General features: G+C 45.1%; 1 protein-coding gene across 1 annotated transcript; it reads right to left on the minus strand.

The window, feature by feature from the left end:
* Nucleotides 1-14,396: 14,396 nt before the first annotated feature.
* Nucleotides 14,397-17,163, minus strand: LOC119377716 (uncharacterized). The gene is made up of 2 exons (XM_037647064.1): nucleotides 17,020-17,163; nucleotides 14,397-15,023 (listed from the first exon to the last, which is right to left on the minus strand). Exons 1-2 carry the CDS (start codon nucleotides 17,158-17,160, stop codon nucleotides 14,397-14,399), a joined length of 768 nt encoding a protein of 255 aa, XP_037502992.1. The 5' UTR covers nucleotides 17,161-17,163.
* Between the last annotated feature and the right edge of the window lie 1,870 nt (nucleotides 17,164-19,033).

Raw genomic sequence — 19,033 nt, forward strand, 5'->3', positions numbered from 1 at the left:
CGTAAGGAAGGAAACACAGGAGAGTGAGGAAAGGCAGAGATGTTGACCACTTAGATAACCGGTATCCGTAAAGGCTTTCATTGTATAAGGGGCCCTACGTGCTAAAAGTACGTGAATGGTTTGTTTTTACCATTCGTGTACCTGAAAGGTGCTGATGCATTCTTATCTCGTAACTGTAGCCATACCTTCCTCTCGTCCATGCAGCTACTCATGGAATTCTATTACGTAGACGGTGATGATAATTTGCATATTGTTCACGCTGCGTTATGGAATAGCTGCCAAAATAACATATCAATGCAATCTCGTTTCCACTGTAATTCATTTTATAATGCCGTGGAAGAACAAAAGATATCGCGGCCGATTCTCGCGAAAAATTTTACAATTCGAAATACTTAAATTGATGCATAGCCTGGATGAAATAGGCTGATGTTCAAGAGAATGCAAAAGCACTGTTTGTTTCACTTTACATCTCAAGCCACAGCAGCTACGTGAACTGCTCCCTTAGAGCAAACTTTTTTTAAATGCGATTCATTTCTTAGCGAACCTTGGCACTTTGAGCGTTTCTATCTATCTATCTATCTATCTATCTATCTATCTATCTAGCCTCCTACGTCTGGGTGCTTCATGATCACCTCCTTAACTTGGTGTAGACAAAATTGGCGTGGCAGCGTAAGAGGATTTGTCGAAATGACTGTGGGGTCGCGACATGAATAACGTGAAAATCATGTCGCGTACGTCGTCAAACCCTTTCCTCCATGCAAGTGTGGCACATACACGTTTACCACGGACGCGGTGTACGGGTATGCGCCACAGGTGATTGACAATTATATCTACCCATGAACGGCGAGAACAGACATTGGTAATTTAGATGCGAGAGCGTTAAGAAAAACGACATCGGCAGTTTGACCCGACGAATGGAAAGAATGAATATTAGGATCCAGAAGGAATAGAACCCAAGCATTCTGCGTGGCAGTCAGGTATCTACCACAGAGCCATGCCAGGTCTATAAACTGGTTTGGAAAAAACAGCCTATGCAGGCGTAATGTCGGTGCAACGTCGACTGTGGTTGTGGCATGGCTATCTAATTTTACAAGAAAGCGATAAACGCTACATATGCACTCCTACGATAAAGGCGTCATATCAGATTAACGTCTGTGGTTCCAGTGCTCTTTAGCAGTCTATAGCATTCTGTTAAACATTGCATTGTATTCTTGATTCAGCAAGCTATTGAAGCATTGGAATACATTAACGAAAGTTACGTATGATATTCCATGATTGCACCATAAAGCGCACTTAGTTTCGATAATACTGACGTATGTACTCTAACGCGAGGGCTGACGTTACGTCGCACCATAAGTTACCCTTAAAACGCCAGTGTTGTCGACGTGCCTGGTAAGCCCGCGATGTGCGCACAGCTACTACACTTACAAAAAACATGAATCGACCTCGTAACGCTTGACTCAAAGCCATAAAGTACAGCATAGAAGTACTCGCTGCCTGCTTCGCATGAACCGATTCCCAAAAAGCGTGGGATCTGCCGATTTATTTTTTCTTTCAAAGCATGGTGTTGCCCTGGAATTTTATATCGAATTGTTCACATTAGATTCCCGGTTAATGCAAGGAATACACTGAATAATTTAAGCAATTAGGTTTCCTTGGAAGCGGAAGTACCATGTGTATGTTGGTGACGTGTCTTTAAGGTCAGAAAGTGTTGAACCATGAGTGAGAGAGAAAAAGTGAAAGAAGTGAATTCTTCGAGGTAGGTTCTGCAGAGCTGTTCCCCGTAACACGTGCGGAGTGGCCGGGTTTCAACGCAGCGCCGTCAACAGTGCAGCGCCCACGCTGAAGGACTCGAAAGCTTTTCCGTGTCACTCGCTTTCCTCGCTCGTGCACGACACTAGAAACACCTATTCCGAAGCGCGCACGCGTCAGGCCTACAGTCTTAGTGTGCCGGCAGACCTAAAAATATAAAGTAATCGACGTACGTGGCATGGTAAATCCTTTGCCGATTACACGAACCGATCGCGTGGATTCGATACCGTCGCAAACCCTTCGTATTCGCTCTCCTCACGAAGTGCTTGCGCTCAGTTTTCAGGGGTTGTTTGTAGAAAAGTTAGGGCCCTCACGACGCCATCTGTGATTTCCGCCTTACCAGCCATGGTAATTATCAGGCTGAGGTGTCGCGCTGCTAAGCTTGTGTCCGCAGGTTCGAGTCCCGCATTTCGGTCGCATTTAGGTGGGAGCGAACTGCAATAACGCACGTGTACATAGATTTAGGTTTCCCATACAGAAGAACCTGTCGCGCGAGAGTGGCAGAGATGGACTTTATGAAGTCCTGAAGCTGGACATTTACACGGCAAATACAAGGCGCTAAGTTTGCAATGCTGGTGTGGCATAACATACAGAAAGAACTGCGCGAAACGCACTATTTCTACGGCAAGAAGCCAGTCACAGTCGACGCAAGGTAACTCAATGAGCAGCCTCGGAATTAGCAAAAAAAAAAAAACATAATATTTACTATAATATCGCAAAAAGAGAATTTATGAATTGCGAGAAATGTGCCTCAAACTCCACACATATTACAAACTGGGAAAGGTGCTCTTTCATTCTTTCGTTACATCTTCACGAAGCAAAATATCAAAGAAAAAACTATTTTTTTAAAGAAGAGAGAGAGTTTATTTATAGAAAGGCAGAGAGGTCGGCCTGAGCGATAGCATGCTCTAGCTGCTACTCTACACCGGGGTGGGGAAAGGGGAGAAAAAAGAATGATGGATGACGATGGTAAGTAAGGGCAATGGCAGCAATATTCATCTCGATAAGAGGCTTTGTAACGCTGTCACCGGAGACCCTTTTTAATGAAGCGTGGAAGGCTTGGGTCCTTGCTGTAGCTTCTTGCTCGGCGCACACATTCAATTATTATCGTCGCTGGTTCTCACATTACAAACTAATCTCGACCTCTATGCTCGCACTGCATAGCCGTCCGTGCTCGCATGGCTGAGACACGAGGTGTGCTGAAATAATAAAAGACATATTTTTCTAAGAAAGAATATGTTAAGCCAACTGAACCGTTGCATTGAAATTTAACGAATACCATGTTGCATCTTTTTTTTTTTTTCAGGCTTTACGATGTTTTCGCATGGTATTTCAGATAAGCAACCGGAAGTCGCGGCCGGAAATGAACGTAAGGCCTGAAATGCATAACCTTGACCTGCCTTGCGGTGTTTGTTTAGTTCATTGATGGTCTGGCTAGTTATTTTGGTCCAAAATCGGGTATCAGACGTTGAATATGGCACATATCATACATCGTTACAAAGTACCTAGGAATCTATTGTTTTCGATAGAAAGCAGCATACATTTCAACCTATCTTGCGCTGAATGCACTAACACAGCGGCAACAAAGCGTCCCTATCTTTAATAGCAACTTCAGTGCTGCACACACAACGTAGTCTTCGTTTGCTGTAATTTTCAGCAGGGCCTCTCAGATGCATAAAGAGACGCACTCCCTCTTGCACACTGGAAGTTTATTGCATACTAGTAAGAACAGTCTTCGTCCGACGATCATAGCCAAATTTCTAGGTGGCTTTGTCAAAGCTCGACTTTATTGTTAATGCACACTCTAGGAAACAATGAGTATATGTTACTCGTTTCGGTGAGTCATGACTTACCAGGTATATGACTCTTATTAGGGAGACACGTTAACTCTTATTTGGTTGCCATGACTTTTCGACGAGAGTGTAATGATCTCTAAGGAGATTTGAAGTGTCCCTTTTAAGAGTGATTATGCGTGGCAAGCCAAGACTCCCGAAAAAGAGTCGAATGTCATTTTTTGTTAGAGTGCGAACAGAAAAGTGCAAAGACGCGTATGCTATCGCATGTCTATCTTTTAAAGACGATAGTCTTTCTTGGGGAACTTAAACGCAGAAATTTTGGTCTGTCTTTCTGTCTGTCTTTCTGTTTGTCGGCACGTCCCTCGATTCAGCCACTCGGCCAAAGTTGAACCACTTGCCCAAGGGCCAGCCATCGTGAACGGCTGACTAGGTTCATACTTGTGTACATTGTTGATCAAAAAGCAAACATTACGCATATCTGAGGCGCAACATCACTAGGTATGTATTAGGCGGTGTGTTCCTTTAACAGAAAATACATAGATACGCAATTTTAAAGACCTTGATGGTATGCGTTTAACGTTGAGACAGTAACGCGTTTATTAAAAGATTGCCACAGCTGAAGCGATCAGCGGTCCAAACCGAGCAAGCGCGAGCGCCAACAACAACCGTCTTCGTCTTCTTCTATCGCAGGCGTTCTTGTCTGCGCCCTACCATGTTACAAATCACTCCCCCGCGGAAAAGGAGCCATCCTGGCGACCTAAGGAACAGGTACAACTGGTGGGTCATAATGCGGCTTCAGTCGATCGACGTGAACAGTCTCGCGGCCGCGACGACGGCGGTCCGTTGATGATTGAACAGGCTCCATCATATAGTTAACTGGGGATGCTTGACGTAGGACGCGGTAGGAGACTTCGTACTTAGGCAGTAGCTTTGTGGAAAGGCCAGGAGCGGAGGAGGGAACGCGAAGCCACACCAACGTTCCAGGCGAATACGACTGAGGAGGCAGGTTTTCGTCGTGACGGTCCTTCTGGCCCTACTGGCCCTACAATATTACAACCCTAGTTTCTTAAGGTGCGCTGAAAATGCGACTGCGCTGAAACTGTCTTCCTCCGTGCCCTCTGCACAAGCTCATGTGTGTTTCGGTTTCGGTTCAGTATTGCATTGTACGAATGACAGGGGCGCCGCTCTGGCATTCCTGTTTTACCCAGGCGACGTGTAAGTAAGAGAGTTTGTGTAGAGTACTCGTTGAGTGCGGACGTTTCTTCTCCTTCGGCGCATCGCGCCAAACAGCGTGTTCGGGCTGGCCGGCGTCCCCACCGGTCGCGTTGGTCACCGCCGGTCTTCGCCTGCCGCAGCGCCGGGACTACCAGCCCGCAACACAGCACTCGTGTTTCCCGACGTATTGCCAGATGGCGTCCATATCTCACGCAGCGCCTCTTCTATCGTCTTTAGACGACATTTGCAGCGAAGCACGCAGATACGCGGCCAATTTTTTTAATTTAATATTTATACAAGTACCTGCAGTGCCACGAGGACATTATTGCGGGGGAGGGGGCAACCCGAGAAGAAATATTCACACAAGAAAATATACACGCATACAAAAATGAAAATACGAGCTAATTACAAAGTGGGGGAAAAGTGGCAGCACATACAAACGAAACAATCAACTTGAATTCAGGCACAATCTCATCAAGAAAAGAAGAGAAAAAAACAACAAGAGCAAAGGGGACAGGTAGTTTATAGCTCCCGGAAGGTTAGAACGCAAAAATGATTGGGACTGGGATAATGTTTTACAATTATATTTACCCTTAGGAAGTCTGTTCCAGTGCATGGATGTGTCAGGAAAAAAGGAATATTGAAACACGTTCGTGCGAAAGCGTGTTCCAAGTACCTTACACTCATGATCACAGCGCGTAGAGATGAGTGGGGGGGGGTGTACAAATTTTTATTAATTCCTGTAAGATCAGAGTAAATTCGGAAGCAAAGTTGTAATTTCTTTGTTAAGCGGCGTTAAGCTACGGTTTTCCAGCCAAGGTTTCTTTAATGAAATGCTGCTTTCGTAGTTCGTAATTACCAGAGACAGACCTGGCTGCGCGATTCTGATACGCTGTAGTTTATTCATAAGACAGGAGGTTTCGGGGTCCATGCTGCGCAAGCGTACTCAAGTATTGGGCGAACATTCTATATAAAGTTGCTTTTTAACGCTCTTGGGGGCTTTGTAAAAATTGCATCTAATGAGGGTCAGCATTCGGGAGGATTTTAGGGTTACATGTTCGATGTGTCTAGTCCAGGGTAGATTTTCTGAAAAATAAGCCCCAAGATATTTGTAATGTTGCACGCGTTCAAGTGATATTTGTCCAAATCATAGTCGGATCTCACGGGAAACATTTGCGGGGGAATGTTATAAATTGACATTTAGCACCGTTCAAAGACATGCACCATTTGGAACACCAACTTTGAATTCTGTTTAAACTGGTTTGTAGGCTATTAACATCGAGTTTGTTCTTATGTTCCTAAATGACGCAGTCATCTGCATATAATCTGACTTGCATTGAAGACCCTGTACGGTATAATTTATATAAACCAAAAATACCAAAGGACCCAAATGAGATCCCTGTGGCACGCCTGAAGCAACGGTTATTTATGTTGACCCAACACCATTAATCAAAACATGCTTCATTCTCCCGGAAAGGTAATTTCTAATCCATTCGACAGAGCAGGATGAATACAAAGACATGATAATTAATACAATAACAAATCATGAGGAACAGTGTGGTTTTGGGATGTGAAACCCCAGATAGTATTATATTATTATTATTTATTATTTATTATATTATTAATTATTATTATTATATATTTATATTATTAATTATTATTATTGTTGTTATTATTATTAGGAACAGTATCGAAAGCCTCTTTGAAATAAAAAAAGAAATGCAGTCTACTTGAAATCTAGAATCATAGGAGTAAGAAAGATCTTGGCAAAATTCAACCAAATGTGTTGTGCAGGACAAGCCAGCCCTGAATCCATTGAGCATATGAAAAAAACTATTGTTTTGTAGGTGGTTTATCACAGCACTGTAAATATGTTCTGATGTTTCGCAACATACAGAAGTTAGCGAGATCGGTTTACAGCTCTGTATAGAAAGTTTGGGACTACTTTTATGAATGAGAACAACATCTGCTGCTTTCCGTTGTGTTGGAACTGAACTACTGTGTAGTGACTTATTGTGGAAGACGACTAAGAAATTAGCAATTTCCTGAGGGCGTGATTTGATTACCTTGGTTGGCATGCCGTCCTCCTGCTGAATGGTTTTTTAGGCTGGTAAGCAGCTTAAGAATGCCATTACACGTGACAGTAGCCGTGGGCATGTTCTCGTAGGGTAAATCTGGAGTTTCACATGCTCGAAAACACGGACTTAAAATAGGAATTATAAGAGCAGGCTTTCCGTAGTCATCAAACGCTGCTCGTCTTTCAACTAAGAGATTTGTATCTCGTTCACCTCTTCACTATTAACTTCAATAAATTTCCGGAATTCTTTGGAATTTTTAGCCTTACATTGGGCGAAAAAATCTATTTTTTTTTTTTTACTTCAATGGTACGGTTTATTTTGTAGCCTATGTTGCACATTTCTTCGGAAACAGTTTGTTTGTGATATTTTTAAATATGCAGCACAGTGGCGACGTTTACTGCTAATTAAAGCTCGAATTTCCTTGTTTACCCATGGGTTTGTCATACGGCGTCGACTTGTTAAGAGTTTATGAGGAACGTATTCTTCAACTAAAGTGATCAGTTTATCACCAAAAACAGACCACAATTCTTGAATGGTGAGTGAATGGGTGACTTCATAAAAATCCGGTAGAAACGACAAAGTTCTTGAAATAACGGACGCGTCACCTCAGTCAGAAAAGACTTGTTCGGGTTGGTTTGTGGGCTGATCGGAGTGATGTGTTATTGCAGTAAATGACGCAGTCATGGCCCTAATACCTGTATGACAACACTATCGCGCTCAGTATGATCTACATCCCACGAGCGCGTGGCCGAGCGTTCTGCAAGGTTGAACAGTGGTGCTGATTATGGCATATTTTCTAGTTATCGGAGAGAGTTTGACTGTCCCTGCGAGCGCGCATCACCCCTACTTGCTTTCTCCCTCGCCCTCGTTTTGACCAGCGATAATATCAGCTTCGAAAATGATAACTTCGAGGATAAAAGCAAGCAAGTGGGGGCGATGCGCACTCGCACGAGCAGCCAAACTCTCTCCCGTAACTCGACAAGTAGCCAATATCGGCGCCACTGTACAACTTTGCAGAGCGCTCGGCCACGCGCTCGCGTGATGTAGCTCATACTGCAGAGCGCGATAGTGCATACATGGAGCAACGACCAAATTAGCAAAATCAAATCCAGAATGCTGGCAGGAGCAGTAACCATGTCTTGCGCATCATATACGAATTGAGTCGGATTCCGAGTCATTAGTCGTGACAAGCTCTGAAAAAGAACAGGATAGTGAACTAGAGTCGGAGAACTCGGGTTTACCCGGCTTCCAGGCAACCAGAGGCATATTAAAGCCTCCTCGAAGAATGCAGTCGCAGTTTATGGTATTCAAAAATTGTGATAACTCGTGGAATGATTCGGGTTAGTCGAGCTATATATGAGGCCGGTAGAAGGAAGAAACTGCAAAGCACTTTGCATTGTTTAGTCGGACCTTGCACCAAACGGATGCAGAATGATGAAAAGTCGCGCACAGTTCACCACTCTGAAGAAGTTCATTAATAAGAATAAAAACAGCGCCACCTTGTGGTTTTTATCGGATCGGTGTACATCGTAACCGCGAGGAAATAGTTCAAAATTAGCAATAGATTCATGTAACCAAGATTCATTTTCTATGTAAGGTTGCGTAGCAGACAGCACATCAGCAAATTATTCCACTTTATTTTTGGGGCTGCGGCAGTTTACCAGCAATATAGTTAGAGAGTGGTTACGAGAAGGAACACATTTAGAACTCGCGCTTGCGGCTTTTTGGTTAGCAAGTTGCTTGTCACGTAGCTTTCTCTTGAGTTCCGTTCCCTTGTCTTCTGCTCTATCATAAACAAACGTTTTATTTCCCATATGAAGCTTATCTAAGCGCAGCTTGAAAGGAAGATTCAGACCTCGAGCATACTCAGTGTACTTAGAGCACGCACGCGTGGTAGCAGGAGAGAAACCCTCGCGAATTACATAGCCTTTATTCTTTAACTTTGATCTGGAATACAAATTCGTTCTTTAACTTTCAATCTAGAGAATGAGATGATAATTGGTCGGTTCCTTCCCTCACAGTTTCCTAATCTGTGAGCACGTTCAGTATCTTGCGTTGTGACAGTCCTGATCAAGTTCTTCCTTAAAAAAAAAAAAAAAAAAACGCGACAGCATTTGCTTCAGATTCGCACCAGCTTTCATTTGCATGGTCAGGCAGTCCAACCACTGTCAGGTTGCTCCTGCGAGACCTATTGCTGCTATCCTCGAGAGACGCCCTAACTTCAACCAGTGTCCGTCGATTTTCAGGTGAGCTTTATTGACTAGATTTCCTGCTTGCACGCGCGGAATCTAGCCAGGATTTGAGTAAGAGTGCAGGAAAGTCGCTTTGGAGAGCAGCAACGGTACTCTGGTTTTTAACAAGTATATAGGAACGACGGGGGATCAGAGAAGCTATTTTCGTTATATACACACTACCAGGTTTTGAAATTGGTGCCTTTTGCATATGGAAACTTTACTATCGTCAGTTAGCACTTCTAATCAGGAGGCCTGCGGTATGATTGCTGGAAACTGTTGAAGCATTCTGATGATTAAGTGCTCCGAAAGCTCGCGCATACGCTACTACAAGCGATGCGCATTCGAGAACCTCGGGAGTTTAAAAAAGAGGTGATCTAGAGCCCTCCATTACCATGTCCGAGCTGCTCGCATGAGACCGGAAGCTGTAGCTCATCAATCAAATCAAACCTTCAGCCTCTACACAGCGGTACTTGTTTTCTCATTATGTAATCTCTATGTTTGAATATTGTCTTCTTTATTGTCTGCTTATTTTTCGATCGTTGTTTTGGTCAAGTTCGGTGAAGCATGGCTCTGTCACGACGGAGGGGCCAACACGCAGAAATGTGGACAATTTCGTGAAAGCTTTAATGATTGCTACATGATAGTGATTGCGTTTCTGTAGTAGCAGCCGTCGTGCTTCTTCTGATTCGCTTCTCGTAACTGTCCATTGTAGCTAATCTCTATGAGAATAAAACCCGCCGCAACAGCTTTCACAATGTGACGCTGTTGAATGTGTATGAAGGTATGAACTAGCATAACCGCAACTACCAATGACATTTCCTCAGTGGTCCATTCTCAATGACCAGCGTGGCGCTTATAATTGGCGAACGCTTACTTTCGCTTCGGAGTGCACGGTGAACGCTCAACGCAGGCTGCCGCGCTGCATAAGTCATTTCATCAGAAATTGTTGATCAGGAGATATCGCTGCAGTGAACGTTTCGGCAAGAAGTCTTGGCTGCGCTTACGTAGACGAGTCCCTTTGTCGAAACGTTGACTCTTGCCACATTCCTTGTTCAGCGGTTTGTCATCGATTCAATTAAGCCTTCATCTTTAAACTTTCCTCTCTTATTAATAAATTTCTTTAGTTTTTACAGTGGCGTAGCCCACGGGTGGCCCACCGCTCCACCCCCCCCCCCCCAATTTTTTTCTACCATGATACACAGATCACAAAATGACACTCGACCACAGCTTTCCTTCCCGGACCCCATGTCGGATCAAGCGGGGCCCCCCCCCCCGCCCACCTCCCCCCTTCGCAAAGAAAATTTCTGCCTACGCCGCTGGTTGTTTATCTTTGATGTCCTTGTTTCCACGCCGTTCTTAATGACTAATTTTGTTTTATGGTGGCCTCGAGCTATAAAAATACGCAGGATAGTGAGTTACATAACGATCATATACGTCAAACAACGCAGACAGGACAAACCATAAACAGAAGTATGATAAAAGCTCTGACCGAAAAGTTACATTTTCTTCAAAGAAAATATCTTAATTTTAAGCGGCGCCTTAAATTACGCGATAAAGCACTCCGCTATTGCCAAGGTTGAGCCTACAAAATGACCGCTAGCCTTACTCTGCAAAGAAAGTAGTACCTTATTCCACTTACCTTTTCCGCTTCGGGGCATAAAAGGGAACGGTGGTCAAGAAGCTGCAACGTAAGTGTTTTTGTGGAAAGGAGTCGCTTATTTCAAGAAGCACGAGTAGGCCTTTACAGGTGCTGAATGCCTCCGCATCTCTGCTGTTCCGGCTCAGTCTCTTCATATGATTCTATCCGATCGAGCTGAGCTTGGTTTATATTGCTTGTAAGGAAAACATTGTTAGATTAAATCGGCTTATTGCCTCGTGGTTCGTTGCATTCGCGTAAAGAGGGACACTGTGTTGCGTAGTAGCGAACGCGCTGCGATTTATGTTTTGTCGTAAACAGCGGGGAACTAAGCTAAATAATGTAGTTCACTTCGGACTTCTATACATGTGCAGCACGATTTATTGTCTGGCACCACGTGTTGTATCCGCACATTCACTGTGGCAGTCGATGGTGATGACAATGACGTTCTTACAGGGAGAGCTGGAGGGGGCCTAGCCTGGCAGACCTCACGTGACGTATCAAGGTGTGCTGGTATCAGAGTTGTACGTAACGCGTTACAAGTAACCGATCACTTGTTATCAATCACACTTTCTTGTACTTTTGTAATGTAATCGATTACTTTTTTGAAACTGTAACGGTCGGGTTAATTCAATTACATTCTTTGTAATTGACAGCCGGTAATAAATTACCTTTTTTTTTTCGGAAATCAAGTTGTAGCGAGTTTTCTACACAGCAGTTCTCGTCTCGAAAAATATGCGACTGCTCTGTAGGGACCCCCCGCCCTGTCAGACGGGGGTCCCTACAGTGCCAATTTTCAACCTTTTCCTTGGCCTTACCCGAGCGCCAGCAACCGCGAAGCCCGACGCTTCGTAGAGGGTATGGACGCTAGCGTCGAAGCACTGCGCAACTACGAGCTAGTGCGCAAGGTGTTCCTGCGTTATAATAGCACCTTTCGCTCCAGTGCATGCATTGAGAGAGTGGTGTTGAGTGTAGCAGTTGACCTCTTAACGCGGAAACGTGGAAGATCAGCGTCAACAACTTTAAAAACTTTCAACTTTGTTGAAAGTTAACGTGTAACAGTATATCCCAGAAGCCACAGTAAGCTTCCCAGCCTTCGCGCAAGTCTGCAGCCTTCTCTCTACCATGCAAGCCACACTGCAGTATAGTTCGTCGTAGTTTGAGTAAACTGATGTTATCGTGTTACGGCAGTAAAATTTTGAAGGAAATAAGGTAAAAGTGATATATTACATATCTGTAATTGCTAAGCTACTTTTCTAGGGCTGTAATTGACGACTGCAATCAATTACGTATTAAATCAAGTAATTGTAATTGTAATCGCTTACTTATTTTCTGTAACGTGTACAAGTCTGGCTGGCATATAAATGTGAATAACTGTTTTCTAGAGTTAATGAAGTCGCGAGTGCCGCGAGCTCTCTTTTGTTTATTGTGTTTCCTCCACTATGTGTCGTTCTGCGTGTTGCTTCACATACATGTCACGGTAGTTAGTCAACTGCCCACGTTGATGGAGTAGCCAGTGAAGTTGGCATGCATCAGTGCAATGACGACGAGTTGTACATCAAAAGCTATCGAGGTAATTCCGTTTTAGCATAGAGAACGTCACTCAAATTAAAGAGTGCCATCTAGGGCCTTCAACAAGCACTTTCTGTTGTTGCAGTGGCACCATCGCCCATGTCTAGACGGTTTTATATAACAAATTTTCGGCACACTTGAAGGACACGTCGACAACCCAAGCATATCTTTATGGCTACCAGTACACAAATTTAAGGCATTGATTTTAGGGCAGCCGTCTTAATTAAACATTCGTCGACCTGATGAAAATTCGGCAGCGAGACGGTCGGCTTCAGCATCCTTCTGCGGCGCTGCTGCTTGGTTAGAGAGGTCATAGCCAGACGATTGATAGAGTCATTTATTCGTAAAAAGCTTTAAATGGTCCATGGCAACAGGGAGAGGCACAACACCAGCTGGCACTTCACAGGTAAACCGGAACTTTTAGTGACAAGCCCAACGCTGCACTCGCTGGCACGGTGAAGCACCGTAACGTTTTCGGTCCACCACGTGAATTCATGGGCCGGGATCTGCGGAGGAGGTGCAACAAGCGTCAAATAATATGACTGAGTTTACGCTAGCATCCCTAAGAAGAAATTAAACGATCATTATGAATGTTTGTATCATTGCTGGCATGCTTAATATGTTGCGTGCGTCTTCATGGACGGCTTAATAACCTATAAAGGTGGTTGTTATTATGCAGCCTGCTATAATTAGGCAGAATACATAGCACAGTTTATTCCTGCGCTATTTATTCTGCTTAGCGATGACCAACCAGCACGCCAAAACCCTATCCCTTCTGAAATACCATTATCACTCACGTCTTGACCTAAGTTTAATGAGCTAGTGGTAGTTCAAATAGGGCGAGATTGAAGGCTAGCAAACCAGCAACTCCTCTCTGACCAACTTCCTTGCCTTTGCTCATTTTCCCTCTTTCTCTCTTTCTCTCTCTAGCTGTGTAAAGCTCATGCTCGTGCTGTTGCAAATAAGCATATAGTATAGCCTGCTCTGGGGATAAAATTGCGCCATTCTTATTTGATTGTTCGCATGACGTAGTATCTCTAGTCGTACCATCTAGCTACTAAACATCAAACCACACATTGCCAGCATAGCGGAACAACACTCCCACGAAAAAAAAAAGAGATATCAAATCAAATACAGAGCAATGAGTAACATGACGTTGCCGCCTTGATTAAGACGACTTCACTTGTCGAAACGTCGACTCCAGCGACATTCCCTGCTCAAGGAGTTTTCATCACTTCATCTTCACGTGATTGTCTGTCTTGTTTCCAGTTTAATCGCCATTTATAATTTCTTATGCGCGGGAGGAGGTGGGGTGCAGAGGGAGTATCTAATAATAGCATTCGCCCATAAGTGCAACGATTGCGAATATCACCGCGAAATAATTATGCTAAAGGCTTATTCTACCTCACTGCCTCATTTATGACCTCCACTACATCAATATTTGCAGCGTTCTTGTACAGCCGATATTCGTTCAACGAATCTCCTTTTTTATAAGCGTTACATTTAGTTAGGAGATATCAAACAGATGCGCTAGTACATGCATTTTGCGCTGCAGTGACAAGGGTCTTCTGCCCCATAAAACCCGGCGTTAATTTCGAAGTTATATTAGCGAATGAACTGTCTGTCACCTGCGTATGGTTGGTAGCAGGCGTCCAGCGCTTCCACGGCGAGCTTTCGCTGTTCGTGGCTGCCAGCAAGGGACAAGCGACGGGCCTTCTGCGAAGCACCCGATCACAATGAACACTGGCCCCAGAATGAATGTCACCAAGGCTTTGAGGCTGGGAGAACACACACGAGGTACGGGTGGTCGCCATACCGCTTAACACGTTGCGCACGCGCACGGGAAAAAGTTTCTTTCACGTCTACAAAGTTCCCGCGTCGCGGCTCTCTTCTGATTCGAGGGAAGACGAAGAACGCTACCCGGCTGCGAATCGGCTTTCGTCCTCAGGAAGGAAAGATGACCCGCGACCAGAACTTCTCTTTCCTGCGGACATCGGCACTTCCCCGTGCGACGTCGAGGGGCTACTTGGTGTCCTATCCTGCTGGCTTCCGCTCACCCTTCCTTCCGTACCAGCCGTCGATGCCAGCGCGGCGTCAGCCGTCTCAGAACACCTGCCACTGTCTGCCAGTTCCTCGTGACGGCCTGTACTCTTTGAGCGGAATCGGAAGAAACAGTGCTGCGCGCTGCGTCCGAAGCGACACCTTCCATGGCGTCCGCTTTGCCGGAGCAATTGACGCGGCCCTCTCGATTTGCCTGTGGTGACGCTGACCGAGGGGAATGGTTGTCGGATTTTTTCTGCTTGTTTCCCTGCGATAGGCTCCACGTGAAACCGCCGAAAAACGAAGTCTTGCTGCCGGAAGTCGGCTTGCTCGCCTCCACTTCGATTCCGTGTGAAGACGAGCCCCTGCGTTCCGTGCTGCTAACAGCGCTGTTGCGTGGTGCGGAGTCGTCGGTGTGTCCCGTTGTCGACGCGACCCGTGGCACCTTCGGAGTTGGCAAGGCTTCCGCAGGTGTGGCGTTAACGTCGCCTTTCCCGTCTGGGTGAACTGTACTCGAAGCGGCTTCGACTTTATGCTGTGTCGGTAGCAAATATTCTTCATTTTTATTCCTCTGCTGAGCACCTACGGCATCGACGTCGACGCCACTGCAGTTTAGCCGGCTCCTAATGAAAAGCCCAATCTGCAACAAGATAAAATAGATAAAATCAATCGGAATCCTTACCGATGTCCAAGAAGTGTCAGAGTATGTATCTTTAACTCTTAACAAACTGGACTCGAGACCATTTTCTGCTATTAAGATTCTAGGCCATGGACATGTGCATCGAATGCCCATAAGGAAACGAGAGTCTTGCCGAAGTACTTAATGTCAACAGGTCTGTACGATCGCATGTAGACTTTATGTGCTTCCTCAAGTGTGTGCGTGACTGTGTACATCTCTCTCTCTCTCTCTTTTGTTCTATATCTTTTGGTCTCTGTATTCCTTTCCAGGTGCAGGACAGCAAACCGGACGTGCGCCCTGGTTAAACTCTCTGTGTTTCTTTGCCTCTCTCTCTTTTTCTCTCTCTATTAAATACGCCTCTTTCGTTCTTCCCATTGTCTAGCTTAGAACGCTACTCACGTACTTCAGAATCAAGGGCAATGTTTCGCTCTATCTGTACACGCAGCCTCCATTAGTCTTTCCGCCGGTTTGATAAGAGTGAAGAAGATATCCCAATATCGCTACACGGAAACTGTAAAGCTCGTGCCGATAACTTTTACGTGTGGTTAATTTTATTTTAAACGTTTTTATTGACAAGTATTTCAAACGACACACAAGCAGAATAAGCAACAATCAAATGGATGGTGTCCCTCTCATGCGATGCTTACCTGCTTCGATCTGAAAATATCTATGTGGTGTGAAATTGCCGACTACGTTCAACCACTAGGATCATCGATGCATATTCTTTTTTAATTGATGGTGTATGACAATGCCTTAGAATGTTTCCCTCTTTTCATGACATTAACTAACGGAGTACCTTATGCCGAAGATGTACTGTTGTAATTCTTACTTAGGGCATCTCTTGTTGTCACTGTCCATCGGTTACAGTTATATCTCGAATTTAACCACCGATAAAGCTTACACTGTACTAATATTTGCTCTTGTGCTGTCGTAAACTGAGCATATTGCATTTCTATATAATTTGAGCTTTTCCTTATTGTCGTGTGTCCCTTCCCACCGCTATGTCCGAACCTGAGGGCACGTTTCATTGTTCATTAGTGGCGCGAACAACGAGCGACAATCTTGTTTACTTTCCAAGCACTTCCGGCCGAGTACTCAATTCCGGTTGCCCAAATATCCAGAAAATGTGTTTTAAAAAATAAAACTGTAGAATTGATGGTTCTGTTCAAGCTGAGTCATGTTGCATAGGATACGATACCGAGCCTACAATTTTACTCGAGATATTGGCTGAGTAACAGTTAGGATAATAAATGAAAATTGATTGAATGAGTTCATTGAAGAGTAGATGCTTTACTTCTGAGCAGCTGGTCGTTTCGGCACCTGGCGGAGCAGATTCATCACGGCTTCTTTCTACGTTGCCTCTGAGATCCGCTTCGACAGGGCGAAGAAACACAAAGTCACTCAGGACTACACCGGGCACACTAACGTCGAGATGCGAGTGCCACTACCAGACACCAGTTAAGGATAGGTCACCTCCTTTTTTTAAACACTAATGTATTATGCCGGGGTCCGCTATGGCTACACTGACGTATTTCCGTCACGGATATGACGTTGCAAAATATACACTAACAGATGGCAAAGAAAAAAAAACTAGAAGAAAAGTTCGGTCGCCGGGATCGAACTACGACCACTAGCCCCGCACGCGCGGCGCGAACCGACTCGGCCAGAGACAGCTCGTTCTTCAGCATACTAACGGCTAGCTATTTATACACCATTTACCGTTGGCGGTAGTCAGAGATCGGCGGCTTTCCGCGTGTTTTCGTTATCACTAGCGAGATGGCGCGAATGACTCGAAGGGCACGCTTTAAAGGTAGAGGAATCAGCCATGCTTTTTCTTTTACCTAGTGCAATTCGCTGCCTCTAGCGTGAATCAGTGAAAGTACAGTAACCCGCAGAAGAGCAGAAGCAAGGTCTCGGCTCTGCGCGGGGCGACACTTCGTGCCTCTCACTCCCTCACCTCGTCGACGTCAAAAGATGGCGATGTCACGGCGGAAGAACGGCGAACGGGTGAAGAGGATGGAGACAGGAGCATGCTGTCATCAGCCGGCTGTTCTCCTGCTGCAGTTGGTTGGGCTTCTGCGTTCGGCCGGGACGCCATGTCCACTAGTAGCATCGAAGAGGAAGTCGCCCACGTCGAGGTTGTCCTCGAACACGTAATCTTTTTTGGTCAGGTGCTGCGGGAGAAATGTGCGACCACATTTCAATGAATACCAAGCTATCAATGCAAAAGAAAAGTAGCTTTGTATTCTTGTACTCCACATATATTGAATTCTTTTATTTATTAGTTTAGATTAGCGTAACAATAATATCTGGCGCTTTACGTGCCAACGTCATGTTATGATTACGAGGCTCCAGAAATTTCGATCATCTGGTTAATGTGCGACCGCGGTGGCCGGGATCAAACCCGCGACTTCTGGGTCAGTAGCCAAGCACTGAAACCCACTGTACTACCTCGGCGTACCCTGTATTAGTGAGCTAGGCGATGAGCCAGATGCACCGCCAGTTCCTCGATAAATTCTGAGCTTTATTTCCTTTTTTTTTACGAATCTCAGAAAACTCTTGCATTCATATTTTCGCGCTATTTTTAGGATTAGTTACGTGATGGAGCCCAACTGAATTTCCTCTTTCAGGAGTGAAGTCGTAGCCGTCGCAATCAAGGGTCTGCTTTCTTTTCTTGTAACACAATCCTTGTATATATCGAATTCGTATATTTCGAATTGTCTGCTATACGAGATGGTATTTACACGCAGCACATGAAAGCTACCGCTTCATTAATAAAAAATAGGAGGCTAGATCCATAGGCGTGCGCACAGGGGGGACAGAGGGGGGGGGGGGGGGGGGCGGCCGCCCCTGTAATCATCTAGGAAGGGGCGCAAAAATCTGCCCCGTACATTGACCCTTCCAGGCACCTAAGAGGGGGGGGGGGGGCGCAAAATCTGCCCCATACATGGACTTAGTAGGTGGGGGGGGCGCTGCGATGAACCTTCGCCCCCCCCTAATGAGGAACCCTGCGTACGCCTATGGCTAGCTCTGTTTCATTCCAATGAACACTGACTTCGCTTCATCGTCCCGATATGTCGTCTCAGAATAAAGGTACGCAAGCACCCCGCCTGCTCTGTCTCAACATCCCAAGACTGGTGCAAAAAAAGGTCATATTGAAATTTATCAGTAAGGCAGCACAAGCAAACTCGGTTTGCAATGAACTTGCAGCAAAAAAATCACAGCATATCCACGGAGTGAATGATGAGAGTGGGCGAAGCTGCGGAGGTTCATCGGTAAACCGTGAATCTTCCGTGAATTCTGCCAGTACATCATCACCGACGTGAGATCGGGCGCGTTTATACTAAAGGTTCGATGAGTTACGACGACTTGCAGCGCACTTTAATTTTACAAGTACGCTGTGAATTTTCATTGTTTAGAAAACCATTGCTTAGAAAACATCTGGCGTCTTTCGTTAAGCAGCTGGCGTTCTTTCGTTTTGCTTTTACAAAACATCTGGCGTCTTTTGTTGGTTTATTTCATCAATCAACGGCGTTTTGAACAAAATTTTATTGTTTAATAACGCACAGGAGAAATCTCACCAGGCACTACCTTGGAGGTCAAGAATGGCTGCTAATGGGAATGAGAGACAGAAGAAGTCGGCTTTTAGCTAACGCTGCGAATTTTTTATTGTTCAACAACGCACAGGAAAATCTCCCACCGGCACCACCTTGCAGGTCAAAGCGTAAGACTGGTTACATACTACGCTACGAGGGACGAACGGGTGCCGCTATAAGGAGCTTCGCCCCTAAAAGAAGAGAATGGAGAAAATACTCTGTTCGCACGAATTGCTAGTTCTACAGGGCAGCCGCACTTCTTCCACCGCTGCAAAAATGTTTGTACTGAACTGGAGGTAAAGCAATCTACGAAAACGTCAATTCTGAGCTGCGGCGGGCACTGAAGAATGAAACAATTTTTTTTTAACACGAAAA

The sequence above is a fragment of the Rhipicephalus sanguineus genome, unplaced genomic scaffold, assembly GCF_013339695.2.
Source record: "Rhipicephalus sanguineus isolate Rsan-2018 unplaced genomic scaffold, BIME_Rsan_1.4 Seq552, whole genome shotgun sequence".
Classification (NCBI taxonomy): Eukaryota; Metazoa; Arthropoda; class Arachnida; order Ixodida; family Ixodidae; genus Rhipicephalus; species Rhipicephalus sanguineus.